Source organism: Plectropomus leopardus, chromosome 4 (assembly GCF_008729295.1).
Source record: "Plectropomus leopardus isolate mb chromosome 4, YSFRI_Pleo_2.0, whole genome shotgun sequence".
In the NCBI taxonomy this organism is placed as follows: Eukaryota; Metazoa; Chordata; class Actinopteri; order Perciformes; family Serranidae; genus Plectropomus; species Plectropomus leopardus.
This window is the reverse complement of record NC_056466.1, coordinates 16,158,719-16,181,637: the sequence shown is the minus strand read 5'-3', so window position 1 is coordinate 16,181,637 and position 22,919 is coordinate 16,158,719. Positions and strand designations below refer to the sequence as shown.

General features: G+C 39.5%; 2 protein-coding genes across 8 annotated transcripts in view; one reads left to right on the top strand and one right to left on the bottom strand.

Moving 5' to 3' along the window:
• lrba (LPS responsive beige-like anchor protein) overlaps window positions 1-16,232 on the top strand; it is a 228,068-nt gene extending 211,836 nt beyond the window's left edge. For 3 of the 5 annotated variants that reach the window (XM_042484501.1, XM_042484503.1, XM_042484500.1), the window contains 6 exons: window positions 1,187-1,342; window positions 4,192-4,359; window positions 9,248-9,349; window positions 9,774-9,970; window positions 14,680-14,831; window positions 15,674-16,232. In XM_042484501.1, the coding sequence (XP_042340435.1) occupies window positions 1,187-1,342; window positions 4,192-4,359; window positions 9,248-9,349; window positions 9,774-9,970; window positions 14,680-14,831; window positions 15,674-15,764 (866 nt within the window). In that variant the 3' untranslated portion in view covers window positions 15,765-16,232. The remainder of the gene's footprint in view (window positions 1-1,186; window positions 1,343-4,191; window positions 4,360-9,247; window positions 9,350-9,773; window positions 9,971-14,679; window positions 14,832-15,673) is intronic. The other 2 variants (XM_042484504.1, XM_042484502.1) reach the window with 1 other exon arrangement.
• A 2,672-nt stretch (window positions 16,233-18,904) lies between these two features.
• Window positions 18,905-22,919, bottom strand: part of dclk2a (doublecortin-like kinase 2a) — an 82,932-nt gene continuing 78,917 nt past the window's right edge. For 2 of the 3 annotated variants that reach the window (XM_042485210.1, XM_042485211.1), the window contains exon 17: window positions 18,905-20,912. In XM_042485210.1, coding sequence (XP_042341144.1) covers window positions 20,088-20,912 — 825 coding nt within the window. In that variant the 3' untranslated portion in view covers window positions 18,905-20,087. The remainder of the gene's footprint in view (window positions 20,913-22,919) is intronic. The other variant, XR_006105792.1, reaches the window with a different exon arrangement.

Here is a 22,919-nt window from a genome sequence, read left to right as displayed (position 1 = left end):
GCTGCAGTGATGTATGGGATGCACTGGTGGAGCAGGGAGAGATGAGCCACTTCTATCCGCTCCTGCCTTTCACCTCCGTCGCTCTCCTGCAGCCTCTCACAATCTCACGCAAATCGGCAAAAGGGGGGCTGTTCTTTCTCTGTGAATGTTGTGGTCACTCGTAGTCTCAGCAGACCGTTTCCACACGTTTTTTTTCGAGACACTTGACTACTGACAATAACCAGGGTTTGGTCTCACATATTCATCTTTATCTGCACGTACTGTATTTCTCTCCTTCGCTGCCCCTCGATACAGGCAGAATGAATAAATCTTTGTGTGTGCATCAGTATTTATATTCGTCTATAGTGGGTGTGTGTTATTTGTCACTGAAAGCACACTTTTCAGGCTAATTTTAGCCTATACATTTTTAATATTTTTGTTAACATGTTCTCCAATTGCACATTTTCTCAATACTTAGGCAAAGATAATGTACTAAATAATATATATTTTTGTGAGTGTGTGTGTTTAGGGGGAGGTAGACGGGATGTTTGTGCTTGTCAGTAATATATTTACACTGTTTGCATTCCAGGAGGAGTCTGAGCTAAACACAGTAAATTGAGGATGAGTGTTGAGCCGCCTGTGGCTTTGGGAAATGTTAAAAATGGGTTGAAATATTGGTTGCAGCAGGTATGCTGGACTTTCTCAATCTCCATGCTAGACAATCTTCTCTGACACCTGCTCTCCAGTGCGTGTGACCCCACCAAATAAAAAATACTTCACAATGGACATATCTCTTTAGAAAAGAAAAAAGATAGCACTTACGGAAGAGAGAATGCCAATAAATTTGCTTTCCAACCAACCTTTGGCTAAATTACACAGCCGAGATGAATTTGCAGTTTGTACTGACCAGAGTGGTGTGCATACTTTGTGAAGACTGTGCTCGCTCTATCATTACTCTTAGACTCTCACGGAAAATGTGAAGTCCTGTAAACTTAACATCCAGGATGTTTTATGTATTCTCTCACAAATCTTGCACTGTGCGCTGAGTGGAGGTGCGTTGGAGTGTGAGCCCTTTGAAAATTGCTGATGTATGAATACTGTGTGTTGGATCAGTTATTTAATATTTGTGTGTAGATCTTTACATTTCCAACATGTAATTTTTTCTTTTTTTTTCTCATTTTATTTTTTGTTCCTCTCTCGTCTGCAGCCAGTAACATGGGCAGTCATCGCCGTCAGATCTCAGACCTGCTTGATCAAAGCATTCAGATCAGCTCACAGTGTTTCGTCATCACGGCCGACAACCGCTTCATCGTTCTGTGCGGTTTCTGGGACAAGAGCTTTCGGGTTTACTCCACTGACTCAGGTACTGAATAACCATAATACTGGCACACTTCTCCCCCTCAGCCCTCATTTGATCAGGTTCAGAAACCCCTGATATGTTTCAACTTAGGGAATACTATATTTAAAATATGCCACATCATTTACTTACAATTTTGTCCTATGCATGCATTAGCCAGGACTTGGATTTACATGCTGTAAATGTGTTACTTCACATTTAGCTTTGTCAAAATGAGGCAACCATTTTGTTAGCAATGCATCAATATATTTTTTGGGTTCACTATGTTTGGAGTCTTAACAATCACTAAACTCTTGGCATCGGATCTTCACTTCAGTGTTTTTATGTCTGTTTATACTCAGCAGACAAAAACCTAAATGCAGCTGCTAAATGCGCATGCTTTAAATTGAGCTTTACTTTTCCAGCTTATAAAGTGCAAATACAGTACACTTTTGGGTTGGTACTGAATAAATTTACCCAAAATATCTTAACTTGTTGCTTGATCTCTAGCATGAAAGCCATGAGCCACATCAGGGTGTATTTTTGTAAAATGTAATTCTTACACAAATATTAAATGGAAATGGGAATATTCCCTTCATTTTTTAAAGGCATTCATGCTATTAAAGTGATAATTCTCTAAATGTTAATAAACCTTATGGCCTTTACTCTAGCACCATCATCAGGACAAACTGTTCATTTTTAGCTCCAGTAGTAAGGCTCTGAGAAAGACAAAAAAGTCATCAGTATGTTTTTATTTTATCAACAACACTCTTGTATTTTTGAGTGCAGTGAACATTGTAGTCTCTAGCAGCCGCTAGTAAACTTAAGATTTTCAACACTGTAAACAACATATTCTCAGTTGCCTGCTATGCCACAGATGGTGTGCTCTGCTGTACTGCACTGTGTTGTATCCACCATCATCACTGATATATTTAATTAAGACTAATAAAAGATGCAAAAAATACTATTCCCATAAAATCGTAACTCATCCCAGATTAAATATGATTTATATTTGTTTATTTATTTTCAAATTGTGCAGCCCTAGTATTGTATCTGTGTCAGTGGAATTTATATCATTTTATACAATTACTTGCTACAGTAGGGCTCCCTTGTATTTTCTCTTCTTCTTTTTGCCAGTTTAAGGCATGCATGCTGTCAATAGTTAATTGTAGTCTTTAAAGCCAGTTATAACAGTTGAAGGGCAGTTATTCTTGATACCGTAGACTACCTAGACTGAAATCTACCATTAACCTTTTTATACAGTTATAATCCATACTGTTAACCTGATCTTGGCATTTTATATATTTCACCACCACCCCCCCTTTGCTGTACAGCATTTGCAAAACAATTGACCTTTGGATAAATTAGGTTTTATCTTATCTTTCAATTTTTGCTCAAAAGGAGTTTTTATAAGTAGAATTTTAGCAATTTCTTCGAGTACAGTTATTGTAGATGTTGGGGAAATCCATTGTATAAATAATCAAAACCCAAGTAAACCCTGTATAACCTGAAATATTGTTCATCTTGATTTACCTATCTTGAATATACTGTACAGTCTTTCACAGTGGTATTGTGTAACCCTGAATCACGCTCACTTTATGCATAGACTTGCATACGCACATACAATGCAGACATTTTTATGTGCATGTTCACTTAAACACACACACACACACACACACTCTCTCTCACACACACACGCACACAGACGCCATCAGGTCAGGGGTCCTAAATGAAACTGTCTGAAGCTTCATCTGTGCACTGCGCTCCTCAACTCTTCTCCCGATACCCCCATTCAGAATCCTACACACATCTATACAACACACCGATTCAATTTCTATAGGCCAGGGCCTCCCTGTCTTAAATGGTGGAGGGAGGGAAGGAGGGATTTGAGCACAGAGATAGCTCTATTGTGTGACTGCCACCGGGGTGTGCGACTGGAACGTGAACACAGTTTAATAGCACACGCTCAACAGCTGCCACTGAGGTCCCCAAAGCCCCCAGGTTAAAGAACTGGGGGATTTTATCAATTACAAGACTTGATTGGTACACGTGCACCAAACACATATCCTCATACGCCTGCGTGCACACACACCCAATTTAATTTGTCTGTGTGCATGCAAGTGTGTGTGTCTGTGAGCTGCATGAGTGTGTCAGTGTGAGCTGCATGGTAGCCATTATTGCTGCAGCAATCATTACTTATTTTCAGTGTTTATAAAGATGTCAAACATTTTACATCTTTGATGTCTCTGTTCTTCTTTGGAAGTTTAGTCAGTGACCCGCCCCGCTTTCATAACAGCCCTCATCTTTTCGCTGAGATACAGCTTAATTATCCAATGGACAGTGATTATTTGACACCCAGGCAGAAATGTCATGTGTTGCAAACTATCCGCAGTTTGACTGCAGAGGTCACACTATGAGGAGCGTAATGAGTATTAGACAGCTAGACAGTGGAGCTGTGGTCTGGAAATCTGACAGCAATTAGCCTCTTTTTATATACACATTGAGCGCGCTACATGTGCATGGGCACACACACACACACACACACACACACACACACACACACACACACACACACACACACACACTCAGAGTTGGAACAAATATTTATTCTTGTCTGGGAATTAGTAGACGTCTGATTCTGTGTGGAGCTTGTAGAACTACTAGCCAAGCAGACAGATGATCAACAAACACACGTTGGGGAGTTTCAAAGAATAAGTAATAAATTCATACTCAGTTTTTGTTTTTTAAGCACAATGTGAAATAATGTATTGCAACCATATCTCATATTGCTTAAATCTATATAAATGCATCATTCTTTTCTTTTTTACAGCTTTGTGAGTACTGATTCTTGTGAGTGTATTCATGTGCTTTTGCAGGCAAACTGACACAGATAGTGTTTGGGCATCGTGACGTTGTGACGTGTCTGGCTCGCTCAGAGTCGTACATCGGAGGAGACTGCTACGTTCTGTCAGGCTCCAGAGATGCCACCCTGCTGCTGTGGTACTGGAATGGAAAGCACAACAGCATTGGAGAGAGCCCAGGCAGTAAGTACACAAGCCAAACCAGCCCGATATGTGAGCACACACACACACACACACACACACACACACACACACACACACACACACACACACACACACACACACACACACACACACGGGTATTCTCTGAGTGCTCACTCTCCCAGACAGTTGTGACTGTGTGATTTACGGTCTCCCTCTGTAAAAGTAACAACTAGTTTCGTCTGACCAGGCCAGGCCTCCTGCATACAGATTGGATTTCGCAGCACTGTTGCAGCAGGAACAGCTTTCGATAATGTGTTTGAGATTTTGCGCGAGTTTCTGTGAGACCAGATATTGTGTGTGTGTGTGTGTGTGTGTGTGTGTGTGTGTGTGAGAGAGAGAGAGAGAGAAGAGAGAGAGAGAGAATCTGTCTTTAATGTGGGTGAAAGTGAGGGCCACTTAGAGACGTTAAATGTGATGTTGGGGGTCGTCGGCCAGCACATGAAAGTTCACCACCATCCGAGGGCCATGGGGTCACGCTAGTCGATAAAAGTGAAAAATGTCATGGGCCTCTCTTACGTTACCATAACATATGGCATTAGCCATGATCAAAGTGTCGCACACACATTGCTCAGCCTTCAGCCTGCTCGGTGCTAATTTGGTCAGCTTAGATTGGCGTACATGTTGTTAAGTGATCTATTACAAATGGGCTGAAATTTATGACAAATTGTGATTTGGTTAATAAGCCACATTGGTTTTTGATTTGGGAGACAGCACGGAGGATTGTTTGTCACTTACCTCATTGACGCTGATGTGGGATGTTGGAATCAAGAAAAATATTTTCCTACTCCCTCAAGTTAATACAAAGGAATTTTCAAACTTTTTATGAAGAAAGGCGAAATACTTTTGTGATCTGAAAAACATGGGTGAACATAAACCGCATTTTCATTCTCTGCGCTCATTTTATATAATGTTTTTCTGTTTAAAACTATTTTATTTTACTCAACATTGAACATGAAAAGTATAACCTGACAAAAGTAGGCAGGTTTTATTTGGGATGCGCAATAATATTGGCATGTTGTCAGAATCGGCAAATAAAGGCTTTAAAATCCATTTTTGACCCAAACTAAATATTTCTACAGATATGACAGCCCACTAAGACGATGCTTTAATCATGCACCTAATTAGTTAAAATTAGGGCTGGACGATACATTAATAGTATATTGATATCATTGATATGAGACTAGATATCGCCTTAGATTTTGGATGTGTTGTTTTTTCCAGGGTTTAAAGGCTGCATAACAGGAAATTGATTTAATTTTCTGAGATTACCAGACTGTTGTAACTGTGCCCTCATTTGCCTTTACCCATTTAGTCATTATATTCACATGGCTGATGATGATTTATCCAAAATCTCATTCTGTAAATATTTTGTGAAAACACCAATAGTTATCTCTACAATATCTATATATATATTGATACCAAGGTATAAGGTCTTAACTATTGTGATGTTCCTCAAATCACCCAGCTGGCTGTGGTTTTGTCAGGATTATTGCAGAAAGGTCAGGTTTTGTTTGGAAATGTTGCATAAAAATAAATATGGCATGTTTTACATGTTGGCTAAATTGATGTAGTTTTCTTATTCTGCCCAGTGAATGTGTACATTTTAAAAAGCATTGTACTTTATATTAGCATCTGCCAATCTGCCATCACGGAGTAGACTTAATAATATGTTACATGCAGGAGAGATTTGATGTTTTCTGCTAAAAGGTGAAAAAAATATGTGTATGTATCGGCATTAGCAATTGGCCAAAATGAGTTTGAAAAATATGATATCAGCAAGAAAATTAATTTATTAGCTGCCATTTTAGCAACACTGTGATTTCTTTAGAGCCTTATTGTAACCATCCTTAAATTTCGCATTTCGTAGTTGAATAAAAATGCATGTTACTCCATATCTAGATATAACAAATTTACTGCATATTTTCTAAGAATCAACTGTATTTTTATGGAATTATTACATGTCTACAGGGGTTCTGTTTGTACAAACCAGTGCATGTGCTGTACATGTTCTCATAAGTGTGTGCGTGCGTGTGTGCTTCAGTGTAACCTCAGTCAGCTCAGTGCAGTTACCATGTCGTAGCTAGAGGAGCAGACAAAGCAGTCGTCATTCCAACCCCTCACCACCACAATGTGATGCTCCATTGCCCCAGACCGCAGGAGGGTCTCCCAGACATAAAGCTCTGCTGCGCGCACACACACACACACACACACACACTAACATGCACTCACAAAATCTGGACAGACAGCAGACTTTTCTTTATTCCTCTTCCAAAAATGAAACACTTTCAAGCTAAAATCTCCACATACGGCTGAATGAGAGCATACATACACACACATTCTTTCTCATGCATAATGCCCTGTGAACATCCCACACACTTCATAAGCATGACACAAATGTCTCTGAGTGGCTGATATGCACATGTACACGTTGACCTATGCACACTGGGTTCCTGCTGCAGGCACATGGTGTCACCGTGCATGGCAGCAGAGGGATTTCACAGACACCAGTGCCATCTGCTGTTAAGAGAGGGGAAACCAATTCAGTGAACATTTCTTTTTAATACATTTAGTTATACTTTATTTCTATAGTTTTAAATAAAACTATAAACTCTGATTTTTTTAAGTATTCTTTATCTGTAAAATCAGCAGGGATGTTTCAAAATACCTAGATTATCATCTTTGAATTGCTGTAAATAAAATATAAACATTTATCCTTATACATATTGAACACACGTACGCACACAAACACGCACACCTTCCCCTATCAAATTTTTGAGGTTTTGAGCAACCTGTCCTAATTGACTGAAATTCACATATTGAATTCAAATACGGAAAACTGTGCAATACTCATTTTCTTCTTAGCTAAATGGATACCTGAATGCTTTGTTTATACTTTGTCATTGAAAGAAGAGGCAGAGGGTGAGAAATGTGGCTTTTTTTTTACCAATCCAGAGTAGAGCTGGCTTATTGATGTAGTCACCACCACCACTACTCATGCGCGCGCGCACGCACACACACGCACGCACGCACGCACGCACGCACACACACACACACACACACACACACACACACACACACCTTGTCCACACATGTCTAGATAGCTGATACTCTCCTCAGTGTCCCAGCTTTAGTCACATACAGGTATAAGATTGTAATCACATGTGGCGGTAATTCAAACCAAATGGCAGGTCGTGGCTGAAAAGGTTAACTGATACACCAATATATCAGCTTTATTGATCTTCTCTGAGCAAAATCCAACATCATGCTTTAATCCACCGGCTTGTAGGTCATAAGTTAGCCAGTTAAGTAAATGACATGTAGATGTTTGGGTGGCTGACCTAGTGTGACTAGAGTTTAGGCGTCTGGTGCATATTTGCAAAGTTGACAGAAGAGTTGGATGTAGGGAACTAAAACAACCGACTGGCAGAATAAAATGTGAGGTCACTCAGTAGTACAAAGTTTTTTTCTTTGTTTACATTTGAAATGACATTTTCTATCGTTTTGAAATTCAATTTCAGTATTTGAACTTATTTTTATCGTAAATGCATACAGAATATGTTTCCATTTTTCCATTACAGTATTTCATATTATAATTATTGTATTTATTAGATTGATGTGAAACATTGCTGGCGTCATTTTTACACGTGACTAGATGTCAGCTTGTCCTCCAGTTTGCTTTTTTACAAGGGTTCATTGAGCATTATGGTCTGTATCGTCTTTTTGTTCAATTTAATTAAGTTTAAGTCACGTGTCGTTCTTATTAGGGAACCTGTATTGGGTTTTATGCCGTGTAATTGATTTAAAAAGAGAAACTGCACTCACACACTCTGAATGGTTCTGACCAAGTCAGCAAGAAACTGCACTTCTTTTTCTAAAGTACTCAAAAAGCACTATCACAGCATTTACTGTAAGAAATTATATTTGAAACTATTTTACTTAAATGATGACATTGCCTTGGAGCTGTTTAGAGTTGACACACAAATAGTTTGGAAAAATTGTGTCACAAAGCACGTAAACGTGAATCATGCACTGAGTGTCTTTACCCCGTGTTCCTTGTTTTGGAATGAACTTGACCTGTGACAGCAAAGAAGATAGGGTCATTAAAGTCAAGACCCCCTCCCTGAGTCATGAAACCCTTATGAACTCCACACTCCACTTCAGGGACGTGTCCCACCACTGGTCAACATATATACACAAACACACGCACATGGTTCTAGTGTTTTACAGCACAGCTACATTCATTTTTATGCTGTTTTCTAGTCTAGGACTTTAAAACAACGTCAAATGTATGAATAAATGTTCTCCAGCAATAAATCTATTTACATTTGTTGAAAAATGATTACATGTAATAATACAGAAAAATCTATGCAACTATAAAAGTGCTTGCAGACAGAGAAGACAGACGGAGAAGTTTTGTCGCTCACCCTGACAGCTCAAACCAAAACAAAATCACACAAACTTCATGACTCGGACCATAACTTCTCTTTCTCTCTCTGTAGTGCAGAAACATCTGGATCCAGTGAAAGCAGTCAGGGGGAGAACATTTTAAAGATAGGGAGAGGCAGAGGGTGACAAGTGCTAGAAAAGGAGAGCGAATGAGGGGAGGAATGTATGTGCAGGATAACAGGCTCAAAGTCTGTGCAATGAGATTTTTTAAGTGGACTTCATTGGCTCAATCTCTTTATACCGAGTTATTTTATTAGTCAGCACCATAAACTGTATCAGCACTGGCTGGTGATAAGTTTTGAGGCTATTAGAAGTTTTTGCATTTTACTCCCTCCTGTGACCAAAATTAGTAATGCAACTTTTTTTGTGACCCTGTTGTCTATATTACACAAACCTTTGTGTGTTCTTTGTGTTATCCCAGCAGAGTTTACCACACCGCGGGCCATCCTAACGGGCCACGACTGTGAAGTGACATGTGCAAGTGTCTGTGCTGAGCTGGGTCTTGTAATCAGTGGCTGCAAAGGTGAGACTGTCTATCCCTCTTTATTGGTATGTCCAAAATATTCATATGTATATTCAGAATACTTAATTGATCCTCAGGAGGAAACTGGGAGATGTAACAGGTATTCTTATACTATGTATAGGCATAGAGAAATTGTAAGAAAAATAAATAAATATGCAAGATAAAAAATGTGCATTATGCTACAATATATAACACTACATTAACTTACAGAAAAATATATAAATATAAGTAAGAGATATGTTGCATAAGAAATAAATGATAAGACATATGCACAGATATGTGCATTGTGCTAAAAGTGTGCTAAATATAAATGCAAGAAATAAATGCAATAATTCAAAGTTTATAACAAAAAGACACTGACTTTAGTGAAAGAATTACCCTGCTTTTCTGACTTCACTTCTCATGCTCACTTGTGTCTGTTCAGAGGGTCCTTGTCTGATCCATTCCATGAATGGGGACCTGTTGCGGACCCTGGAGGGCCCAGAGCGCTGCCTGCGTCCTCGTCTCATCCAGTCCTCCACTGAGGGACACTGCATTATCTACTACGACAAGGGACAGTTCTGTCACTTCACCGTCAATGGCAAACTGCTAGGACACATGGAGGTGGAGGACAGCATCAAGGTGAGGAAATTCAATAGGTGCATGAGCATGCATGTGAAAGTGCACTTGCACATGTATGTCTGCACCACATCAGTGTAGAGAGTTCTCTTACTGATTAAAGGCGTTTTTAGGGTTTGAGATTTGAGAGGGGTATGGCTCGGCACGCCTCGGGGCAAAATCTCTTTTATTCCCTTTCACACGCATACACCAGAGGAAATGGTCCTTTTGATCCACAGCTCTGTTGTCAGGTCAAATTGCATCGGCGGCAGTGGTAGAGAACATTCCTAAAGGAGTGGTCAGTTCTAGACACCGACACCATTAACTACCCTCCAGCGCAAGACGACACATTCCCCATTTCCCACATTTCCTCCCTCGTGGTTAGAATGACACAAGATAGCGGCTACTGCCTTTGGTTTCCCGACCCTTTGTTTCCGGTTTGGCCTGGGAAATGTAAGCTAGCTCTGACAGACAGCCACACGCCTGTTTCCTATTAAGAAACCTCTCGTGCTCAGGCTCCTAACCTGCCAACCAGCCCGCTCCCACACAAAGCCACAAATATAACTCGTAGAAGACGTGATTAATGAGCGCATGCAGACAAATGCTGATTGATCGTATTAACATCATGGGGGAAAGTTGCAAGTGTTCAGTTTGCAGGTTGCGAATACTTTATTGTGTCTTTAAGAGAAACTAATGATGGTTTTAGATGCTTGTAGAGTTTCCCAGAGCTCCTCCTAAAGCAGTAACTTGGGAACAGTGTGCCGGCCTTGTCAGCTCTCCTCTGCTGTTGTAAATTCCAGCCATGTCAGATGGCATTAGGAAAATCCTAACATCTTGGAGTGAGGCTGAGAGACTCTCACCCCCCCTTAGCTCCACCTTCCCCAGTCTGAGGCTCCAACAGTATTTAGTGCACTCATGTACATACCAGAATCAATCTTCTCAGCCCTCAGAGCCTCAGCACGGTAGGACTCCAGGATAAATAAGTGTTTGTCCTGGCCTGCAGTATCCACTAAGAAAGAGAGGGCACGGCTGAGAAAGAGAGAGAATGTTTGCACTGTAAATTTATAAGGGTCTGGAGTCAGAGGTTAGATGACAGGCTAACAGTCGGCATCCTGGTCTAATAGCTGAATCAAGTGACAGAAGCCATACTGAATGGATTACAGTCTTTTAAGTACTAGTATAACTCAGGCAGTGTAACCATTCCAGCAGTTTTTTCACTGCCTTCGTCCGTGTAACGGGGGGATTAACAGCACCATAAATTAAGCTTTTTTTTTTTTTTTTTACCTTCCCCAGCCTCAAAATCCACCCACCGTTCCCCTGAAAGAAGTAGGAAATATGGGCATTAAAAGTGCATGTGTTTCTGCTGGAGTCATTTTTTAGTCATCTGAGCCTGGGTAGCCATCTTAGCTCCCACAGAGCCACCGGCCATCTTGGTTGACCGCCCAGTGGCAAGGGACTGATTTATAATGTCTGTCTGCAGCCTCCTACCTGGCCGGGCTGACATGTCTGCCAGCTCTCAGGCCTCCTGCTGGGCTTCAGTAAGGTCATGGACTCCATTAGTAGATACACAGGTATATTAATACAATGCAGTAACTGGTAAATAACTCCTGTATTCCTAGCTCTTTTTTTTTTTTTACTATTATGGCGTAGTATGTCATCTGTTTCTTAACAAAACAATGTTAAGAAACTTCTAGCCATGAATGCTATGTAAATCAATTTGTCGAATTTGAAGCTGCACTTGTGGATATTTTGTATTAGTAAATTTAATGACTGCATGTAGCATAAAAAGGGTTGCTGGCCGAGGACTTCTGCAGTTTTTACAGAGCGATTTAAGGCCCTGGCACACCAAGCCAGCAGTCTGCCATTGATGTTTGGCTGACGGTTAGCGTCTTTTGTCCTAGTTTTGGAGGCCTGTCCCGTGCTGATGGCAATTGCCTGCTGTTGATGGCTTTTTTCCGTTGATCTAGCATGTCTGATTGCCCCGCAGAGCCTGGTTGTGAGTAAAATCACGTTGACCGGCAGCTCAGCTCAGTGCTGGAGAGGACAAAACAGACATGGGGACGCAAACAAATTAAGAGGGAGTGAGATCGAAACAAACTTGTCGTAATACGTAAGATTTTTTTTTTAAGCCATTGAACTCTTAAGCAGAAATGGTTCGTTACTGTTTGTGTTATTGTTTGCTTGTGAATGGTTAGTCTTCTTTGTTCTTTCAATATCGAGTTGTGTTGTTGATGCGTTAACTGGCAAATCAGGGTCTTGAATCTGTCCTGGGGGTCATCTGGTTTTTCTTATTTAACACAGACTACCGCTGACTAACATATAGGCTAGCTGGACGTAGGCTGTAGTCTTTGCAGTGTGTTCAGGTGCAACTTTTTGACTGAGACACAAACCACGTGAAGCCATGCAACAGTCGGCCTCGGTCACCACTATTTCTTTGATGTTGGTTTGGTGTGTCTGGGCCGATAGTGTCTTTCAGCTCATTGTTTTGGTTTTATGGCCCACTACTCTACTGTTTTGTTTCACTCTCAGCACTTATCAACCTCATTTCCAGGCACATCAGGCAGTTTTTAGCAAAGTAGCTTTGATAAATCCACAGCCCGCTATTATCTCTACATGAAACAGCAGACCAACTTAGCAACCAGCTAACACAGTGGAACATTTTGTTGGTTTAGAGCAGAGCTGAAAGAAGAGTGAATATTGGACTTGAATGAATACTGCTAATTTTGTGAATGGGCTACTTTGTAAACATGTTCACTACAACACCTTTAATACCTTTTTTCATGCGGGAAAACCTGCTAAAAACAGGAAATAGATTCCTTATCCATTGCCAGTGACCATAGAGTCGTGTGTATTGTTATTATTTCTTGTCTGATGACACGCTGGAAAACAGGTGAGTAAACAGTTGAAACTGCATGGAGGCCAGTGAAATTGTTACGGGTTTGCATCTTTTTTCATACCTGTTACTTATTCAGTCCCTCTCTCTCTCTTTCAATTCTGTGTGGACTAATTTCATATGATATTTGAGTGCTGCACGCATGGAGAGTGATGGTATTTTGTGTCTTCGTATCGCGCCTTGAAATGGGCTAAAATAAGTCCGTCCACCTGTGTGTGGCATTTCCGTCGGTGCCATTCAAAGCTGATCAGAGCTTCAGCCAATAAATACACCTGACTATTGCAGTCATTTGTCCCGTGAGTAAATGTTGATTGTTACATTTCCTGTTAAATACAAAAAGCTTTTTGTGCATCGTGAAAGGGGCTTGAGATAATAATAGATCAGAATCGAGATTTCCTCTCCCTCTGCCGCCCCCAAATAACCAAGGATCCAATCGGTGCTGCTTTAAGTTGAAAAAAAAATTTCAATAAAAGGTAACCATTTTTCTGGCAGGTATCATGGATCACAGTATTTCTACTTGTCCTCGTTTGCTCTATACTTTAGTCTAAGTGCGTCGATCATGATTGGCTGAATTGAGCATTATCTTTATTGTTGTTGTCAGATTAACTCTGAATGTTGATACACAAGACAATTACTGTACACACAAAACAGACCCACTGCACACAAATCAGTGCGGCTCTGCACTCAGTCATGCTCCATTCCCCGCCATCTTGGATGATGATCTAACGTGGCAATTAGGCTGGATTGATTCTCGAGGCCTCCCGCCAGCGTGCAGTATGCGAGTGCATCAGTGTGTGCCCATTTTGTGCCTGTCTGTGTGAGCGCCTTCACATGCAAGGCTTGTGCCTATCTCCAGTGCGTGTGATGAGAATGAGAAACAGAGCTCATTTAATTCAGTGTAGCAGGAAATTCCACAAACTCTTTTTATACAAAACATTTGCCTAATTTAGGCTGCACTCTCTCTGCGTCCATCCACTGTGTACTGCTCTTGAAGGGTTATTTATGTTTTCCTTACCAAGTCAAGTTCCTGAAAATGACTTGTTCCAACTCCAGAACTGAAGTTTAAGTTTCATTTTTCCATTTAATGTGAGCCTGATTCAACACACATGCTGCTGATGATTGAAGTGTCTCTTGCTGAATCACTGCAGCTGAGAGACGGCCGAATTCGGTGCCATAAAACCACAAACGAGAAAAGCTCTAAATTAGTGTCATTTGCTGCTTTTAGAACTCACATTCTGCCTCGTCATTTCATCGGCTACGGTTACTCGCTGATTGATGCTCCTGACTGTTTCAGTTTCAGCTTCCACTATGCACTGTGCCCATAATAGACTCCAACACGAGACTTGATTTGTGTATGTCTGATTCCCCAGGGAACCATTCAGCTGTTACAGTTTGCAAGAAAAGCAGATGAGACGAGTAAATCTCAGAGCCTCGCTGTAGGGAGCCATCTTTGTTGCCAGTCAGGGTTTGTGTACAGAAAGCCCCTAAGGATGGTGGCCCTGACCCGGGATCTTTTGTCGGACCACATGACCTCGCTGTATGAGCTTTACTTTGACATAAGAGATAAACTGGTCCCAGATCACCAGCCCTGTGCACAGACTATTTATGCATGTGGTTCCAGGTTGAATAATTTTGCTACTTTGTTCATTTGTTACAATTTATTTTTGTTTTTGGTAACAAATGAACAATAGAGTCAGGCAAAAAAGTCAAGAGTCAACCCCCACTGTAGTGTGTGTTCTGGGAAACTATGTAAAATCTGAACTATTACTACGATTGGAATGTCCCAAAACTCAGCCTCGTGAATTTAATAATGAACCTGTTCTCTTTCCCTCTTTTTCAGGCCATTTATCTGAGTCGGGATGGCCAGTATCTGCTGACAGGTGGAGATGGAGGTGTAGTATCTGTCTGGCAGGTCCACAACCTCAAACAGCTGTTCACCTACCCCGGCTGTGACGCAGGAATCCGCTCCATGGCCATGTCGCATGACCAAAGGTAACAAACACATACAGGTCAAACAAAGCTCTAATAAACAGTATAAATGCTTAAACCAGTGTTAGCAAAGTACTCAGATCATTTGCCAAAGTAAAAGAAGCAAAACAACAAAGTCAAAATACTCCCATTACAACAGAAGTCCAGCATTCATAAGTTAAAGCTTAGAAGTATTGGCGCAAAATGTACTTGTATTACTTTAGGACTGAAGTAATTGGTCAATTAATTGATTATTCCACTAACAGAAGAGTAATTGTTTAGGAAATGTATCAAGGGAAAATGCTAATTATCTGCTGTATCTTTCCTCTTAAAGAGTAAAGATTTTCAGCTTTTTTTCTGTTTTATATTGTTGTAAATTGAATATCTTAGAGTTGTGGACAGTTGTTTTTGGCAGAAATTTTGATTTGTATTATCTCTAATTTCTTTCATTTTTATAGACTGAAAACTTAATAAATTTAAAAAAAAAATCAACAATGACTGTATAATGAAAAAATCGTTAGTTGCAGTCTTATGTATGTAATCGTAGGATTATTAATGTGCAAGCAGCATTTTAATATTGCTGCTCTTCAAGGTGAGGTTGATTATTCTTAATTCATGCTGTTGTGTAGTTTAATCTGTGACACTACGTTTTATTTTACAAGCTGATTTTGTGTTTTGTATTTAAACCTTAATCTTTAAAGTAACTAGACAACTGATAATCAAAGTGAATAAAAAGTATTTTTTTGCCTTCTGAAATGTACTAAGTAGAAATATTTACTTCAAATACTCAGTACTAAATCCCCTAAATTGTGCTCAAGTACAGTTCTTGAATTTGTTGAACATAATTCCCTCCTGACTCCTCTAAGGTGCATCATAACGGGCATGGCTTCTGGAAGTATCGTACTCTTCTACAACGACTTCAACAGATGGCATCACGAGTACCAGACCAGGTACTGAGCTGACGGCAGCGGCTTGACTTGACTGACATAGTTGGACGAAGATCCAAACGGTTACAAAGTGTGAACTCTTATCAAAGGCACTATTCTGTCTGAATCCTGATATCCTGAATGTATCTCAATGAAAGAAGAAAAAACACTGTCCTGTTATAGTAAGAAAATCAAACTATTTTTAAAAAGGGCATTGCTATATTTTGTAGATCAGATAGAAAACTTTCATATAAATCACAGGGTGGGGGTTATGTTACTGTACGGTTAAAAACAAATCTATTTTTAGCTGTAAGAGTCTATTTTCATCTCCTCCAGAAAACAGAAGTGGGATTTGTGGGGAGCTAGTGAAAACCTTTTCTCTTGACTTAAAAATCCAAATATTTGTGTACTTTAGGGCGAGTGATTGTTTTTTTTCCTGTAGTGTGTATGTGGGGAATAATTATTAAGCTATCATTCACTTTTAACATGCTTTTTTGGCTATATATTCTGTTTAAATGTAGTCCTCCATATTTAAAGTTTCCATTCCCTCTGTACTTGCTAAGAGATTGCATTTCTGTGCATGGCTCACATAACAAATTTCAGCGCAGAAGACTAATCAAACATCAAAAACTTCCCACCCAGTGATGTTAAAGATGAGCTTTATGTGGAGGAGGATGTCAGGAAAACCACATCAAGGATTTTGCTTTTTTACATTTCTTTCCAAAAATGACTGAGTAAGCAAACGGTAAATCTTTTTTTTTCTTTCTAAAATGGGAAACTTGGTTAATATCTGTGATGGAAAAACTATGCCATCACAAATCAGATCACTGAACAAAAACCTCACATCATACCCAGAGCCCAGGCCAGCTCAGCATCTTTAAAGTCCTCTTTGAGTCCTGTCTCTCTAACAGCAAAGTGAGATGTGCAATGACAGGAGGGACTTTTTCTATTTTTCATCACAGGTCGAGTGACTATGTTCAGATGTGATTAAGCACTAAAATGGCAATGAGACATATTCCTTTGTCCCTTTCTTAAATAATTGTCCACTTGTATCTTTTGATTTTGGGGTCAACATTCCTTTAAAGTTTGCGCTTTGATGTGGTTTGAATCTCGAGTTATATGAGAACTACTGTTATCTATCAACCTTTTTTTTTTTCAATCATTTGAGTGTTTTGTGTGCTGAGTTCTGACAATAAAATGGAATTTTATAACTTGAATTGTCTTTCGTCTGAGTATATTTCTCAATAGGAAGCTGTGTGAGTGACTGTGGCTCAGGAGGTAGAGCGGGTTATCCACTATTTGGAAGATCGATGGTTCGATCCCCAGCTCCTCCAGTGTGCATGGCGAAGCATCCTTGGCAAAGATACTGAACCCCATCAGTGTGTAAGTGCTTGTGAATGTTTAACCAAGTAGCAGGTGGTACCTGGTATGGTAGCCACATCCACCAGTGTATGAATGTGCATGTGGACGGGTGAAGGTCACATGTAGTGTAAAAGCACTTTGAATGGTTGGAAAACTAGACAGGCACTACACAAATGCATGCCCATTTACCGTTTACCAAGATTGCATAGCACCCTCCTGTGGTCAACCTCTGGAAACACAAAAATATTAACAAACATTCATTTGAAGTCTTTATTGCATTTTGCTGTTCTTCTGTTTCAAACAGCAGGACATTAAAAGCAGTCACTCTATGCCTAATAAAAACCGTTACTCCAGTTTGACACAGACGATAAACCTGTTTTAAAACTGTCTTTTCATACAAATTTCCCTTTACAAACTGCATATGAAAATCTACTTTTAACTATATATAAGGGGTAGCTAAATGACATTATGTACCAACTGGACTTTGTATGTGTGTGAGAGTTTTGTCTTACAGGGAGGCAGGAAGTGGTGTATGCATGCAGCCGAAAGTCCTGAAGAGATACAGAGGCATGTTGAACCACTGGAGGAGTTAACCTTACTAAACACCAACTGGGATAAATGCTGCTGCGGAGTTTAAAACAGGTACAAAACAAAAACAAATCACTTATAACTTATTTGTAGGATGCACAGGTTGGAACTCCATTTTTTCAGCCAAGCTGGTTTTAATAAAGGCATCATTAAGTTATGAGCAGTGAGCTAGTGGTCAGGCATAAACCCCGTCACCTTGACAACACATTCATTTAGATAAATCCAACAGATCAAAACTCGTCGCTTTAATATTTCAAAGAAACAGTGTTTCATGCAACTCAGTAGCATTGTTGGTAGGAATTATATCAACTGGTAAATGAGTTAGTGTGTTTCCTGCCTGTGCAGCACTGAAGTCACAGCAGAAAGCAGTTCAGTTAATTAGAAACAAACTTGCAATTTGGTTTCATGTCTGTTGGATCTATTTTTATGTACAGCAGTTATTCATGACTTTTGGGGTCATAACAGCTCAGACCTGCGTAGGCCAACACAAACCTTCAAGTTTCAGGTGGACAGCTAAGAATCTTCACACTATGTACAACTACAGTGTTCACATCAAATAATAGAGATAAACAGGGTGTGGGTGAATGTGTCAGCATGTCTGTCAGTTACAGTGGGTGAACAAAATAATCTGCCAAATTGACTCATTAATTAGAAAAGCCAGATATGCTGGCAAGTCACATTCAAAGTTTAAAAAAAAAAAAAAGATCAGTATCAGGTAATAATGTGGAAAGTTTCTTGTTATAACAAGATATTTTTTTACGCTTTTTACAAGATGATTTATAACAAAAAAAAGACATTTTTGTTAAAGCATCCTCTCCTTGCAATACTGAATAAAATTCCAGTTAATTGGAAACACACCTGCAATTTGGTTTCATGTCTGTGGATCTATTTTTATGTACAGCAGTTATTTAATATAACAAGAAACTTTCATGGCAGGAAAAGCTCATGTTATAACGAAAAGTTTGTTATAACAAGATATTTTTCACACTTTTACAAGATACTTTCATGTGATAACAAGAAACATTTGTCGTTATATCAAGATATTTTTATAAGAAGAAACTGAAACTGAAAGAAACAATATACTTATCTTGTTATAAGTTTAACAGTTCATTTTATAATGTGATCAATATGATAAGTAAGTATATTGTCACAATAAGAAAAGTTTCTTGTCATAGCATAAAAATATCTTCTTATAACGTGAAAATATCTTGTGAAAACATGAAAAACATTCTGTTTTAACTATGAACTTTTTATGTCATCACCGTGAACTGATTGTGTTTCGTTTTCCGGTCAGGCAGCTTCTACCTTTCATACTTACAAATGTATTACAAGTTGCATCTGGCTTCACGATGCTGTCGGCACAGATAGTTTATGTAGGCTAATTTTAATTTGCTAGAAACAATCATAATGACAAATTCTGGGTCAGGCGGCTTGCAGAATATCAAACTGATTCGAGCTGATACACCAGACAAAACCAGAAATCAGACCTTTTCGATCTCCTGCTATACGAGGGGTCACAAGCCAAACGGTTGCTATTCACAATAGATCTAACTCAGACAATGTTTTTTTCTCTTTTTTTTCTTTAATGTTTTCATAATTTGGTGAACATGCCCTTTAAATTAAATTCGAACAGCCATTTGTGCTTCAGAAGTGCTGATTATTAACACTTTAACATGCATGGTTGATATCAAGGCTGAACTATTTCACAGACTAAGCACTGATTTACTCGTAATTTGCTAATTTATACTTTGGTATTACATTTATTTTGTCAACCCACTGTGCTGTGTGTAGTAACGCTGTGCTGTGTGTAGTAAATAGGAATCTTAAGTTAAACAGTAAACTTGCAGTTACCATCAGGATGGCTGTGGTCAGAGAAATTACTGATAGTGGTTATAATTGAATTACACTACAGGTAGCTAGGCTAACAAGTTCAGACGTTTGATATGCTGAAATACTTTAGTGTGGTGTGGACATACGGTCTTTCTGCTAAAGCAATAGGAGTTTACAATGATGTAATGAATAACTATTTACAAAAGAGCCACAGGCAGTCAACATGGGATAATAAATAAAAGAAAGGATTCACATAAACGTGACATACTGTAGTAATGCATGACTTCTTCAGACAAACCACTCAGAACAGTGATGTATTCAGTTCATTCCTTTTCTCCACATCCTCCGTTAATAAATACAAACATATATATAACCAACAAACTTTAAGAAAATGCCTTATATCCTCCGTCTCTGAAAATGAGTGGGATAAGAGTGAAAGAAAAATACGGACACAGCAGTCACTGGCTCAGTTTACAGCTACTGGAAACGCTGGGGGCGGAGTTTAAGCCTCCTCGCCCGTGTTTACTGACACATACATGTGATAAGAAGGAGTGTGGGGTGCTATTGACTACGTTTAAATCTTCTCCACTAGCTCTTCAGCAGGTAGACGGCTCGGAGAAGGAGGGCCAGCGGGGGACGCAGATCTGGGAGGTGTAGAGGGAGGAGAGGGAAACAGGGTTGGATGGATGGGAGAGGGGGAGGAAGGTTCTTGTTTGGTTGGGGAAGAGAAAGGGAAGAATACGACAGGTTTCATGGGGGAGACTGGGCAGGGGGATGCTTGTTTTGTGGGAGAGGAAGATGGGGATGTTGGCTCTTTGCTAGGAGAGGGGGAGGGGATTTGTTTGGTGGGTGAAAGAGGAGCTGGTTTGGTGGGAGAAGAGGAGGTTTGGGCTGGTTTGGTTGGAGATGATGGGGAAAGGCAGGCGGCGGGTGTAGAGGGAGTGTTGGAGGTGAAAACATCAGGAGGGCCTGAGGGTGAGGGAGTTTCTAGAGATGAGCAGGGAGCAGCGGAGGGTGTTGTTTCAGGTGGAGAGGAAACGGGCAAAGAGGTGTTGGGTAAAGCCTCAGCAGTGGATGAAGGTGAGATATGAGGGGAAGTTACAGGAGCATGACAGCAGGGAGCATTGGAGGTGGGTGTAGCATCAGGAACAGCGGCGGTCTTGGGTGCTTTTAGACGAGCAGCCTTGGTGGGTGAAGTCGGCTTGGCATGTTTTGGTTCTTTGGTGTGTGATGCCTGTTTGGTTGGGGAAGCTGGTCCTGACTTTGTTGGCAAGGCTGGTTTCACTGGAAGGGCGGAAGGGACTTTCTTGCTAGCCGACGATGGTGGACATGGCACTGTTTGGGGCCGTGGATGACGATGGGTAGTAAGCTGGAGAGTCTTCTTATCAAGAGCTGTCCTCTGGCAAAACAGACAGAAAGACCATCAGCTTGATAACACTGAACCTCTATCACCAATCAGAACAGAGAAAGAAAGAAATATTGTGGGTCAATCTACGCTGATTTCAGGAAACTTAATTTAGCTTAAAATCAATAATCCTTGAGTGTTTTCCTGTGAATATCAAACTCTCGTAGGGAGAAATGGGTTTTAATCAACTTAGTGTTTTCTTTTTATTCCTACAATCATGAATTGCCGACCCAGTCTTGCATTTTTAATGATCTCTATGAATGGACGACACAAATGATGAAAACAAGCCAATGGAAATGGACATAAATAACCGAAAGATGATTATATAAAAACAATATTTTTGTCACACACCCCCCCCAAAAAAAGGCAAATCAGATCATCACTGCTATTCTAAGTGCAGAGAAAGGGCAAATGAGAAAGTAAACTTAACGTTTTCATGCAGCAGATAAACAAAGCCAATGTTGTGTGCCAATGTTCTTTCTGTACATTGGACAGAAAATTTAAATCCGTTCCTCATTTGCCCTTGTGCTGAGTGTCAGCAGCAGAACAGACGAGGCATTGCATTAAGTGTTAGTACATACCATTGCCTTGGAGCTAATTCAGAGGGACGTAATGCAGGGAGAGGGGAGAAGCAAGAAAGGGACAGAGACTAGTCTTACTCACAGCTTCACAAAACAAAGTCAACACAACAAGCAATGACAGCCAGTGCACACTTGTTCCAGCTCAGTGCTCATCTAACAATTCAAATCTTTAAATCACAATTTGGTTAAGACCAAATGACACTTTGCATGTGAGAAGACTGAATTGGAACAAGTTTTCTATGAGTGACTAATTCAGAAGGAAACACACGTCAGTTAGTGCTAAGCTTTATTTCCATACCAATGGTAGGGTGTTGTTTCAGTTTTGAAAAATAAGATTGGCATTATTCTATATCTTTCCCAGTGCAATCAAAACCTATGAAAAGACCAAACTAATGATAGTTACCTGTTAAGCATGATATACTGTACCTCATTCCAGACATAGACCTCCTTGATGTCAACAACAAGGACTGTACTGTAACTTTCTCAATTACTTTTTCATGACATACTTTTGACTTTCCATTGGTATATTTATGGTATATAATGGTATGATTTTTTAAATTAAAATATTATATCATACTGTACTGTGATTTTTAAAGTAGAAATTTTCCAACATGATATACTGTGAATTTTTTAAGCTAGTTTAGACAATATACAAAATTTAGCATGTTGAAAAAATAGCCAAGAATGCCATAGTATATGTTGAAAAATGTCAAATTTTCCAATGTCAAAGTAAAGGCTGAAAACAACTTATTGTGCCTTGTAGATACATTTCATAGCATACAATGTTGCAAAAAAAGTTAAAAAAAAAAAAAAAAAAAGTCACATGTCAAAAACTTTAAAAGAAAAAATGCCCTAGGGCCAAAAAAGTCTGAAAAAGTCATATTTAAGCATTTCAAAAAATTGGCCAAAAACGCCATAGGAAAGTATGTCGAAAATTGTAAGATTTTGACATGTCATAAAAATGACTATACTTTCTATACTATGGTGTGTCTCTACAAGCTATATGTCATTTTCAGCCATTTTTATGACATGTTAAAATTTGACATTTTACGACATACTATACTATGGCGTTTTTGGCCATTTTTTGGACATGCTAAAATATGACTTTTTCGGCCATTTTTGGCGTTTATTGCAACTTTGCATACCAAAACGCGTCTCTACAAGCTATAATATGTCATTTTCAGCCATTTTTTTTTACGACGTCAAAATTTGACATTTTTCGACATACTATACTATGGTGTTTTTTTGACAGTTTTTGGACATGCTAAAGTCTGACTTTTTTGGGCATTTTTGGCTTTGATTTCCACTTTGCATACTATGAGGCGTCTATACAAGATATAATATGTCATTTTTAGCCATTTTTACGACATGTAAAAATTTGACATTTTGCGACATACTATACTATGGCGTTTTTGGCCAT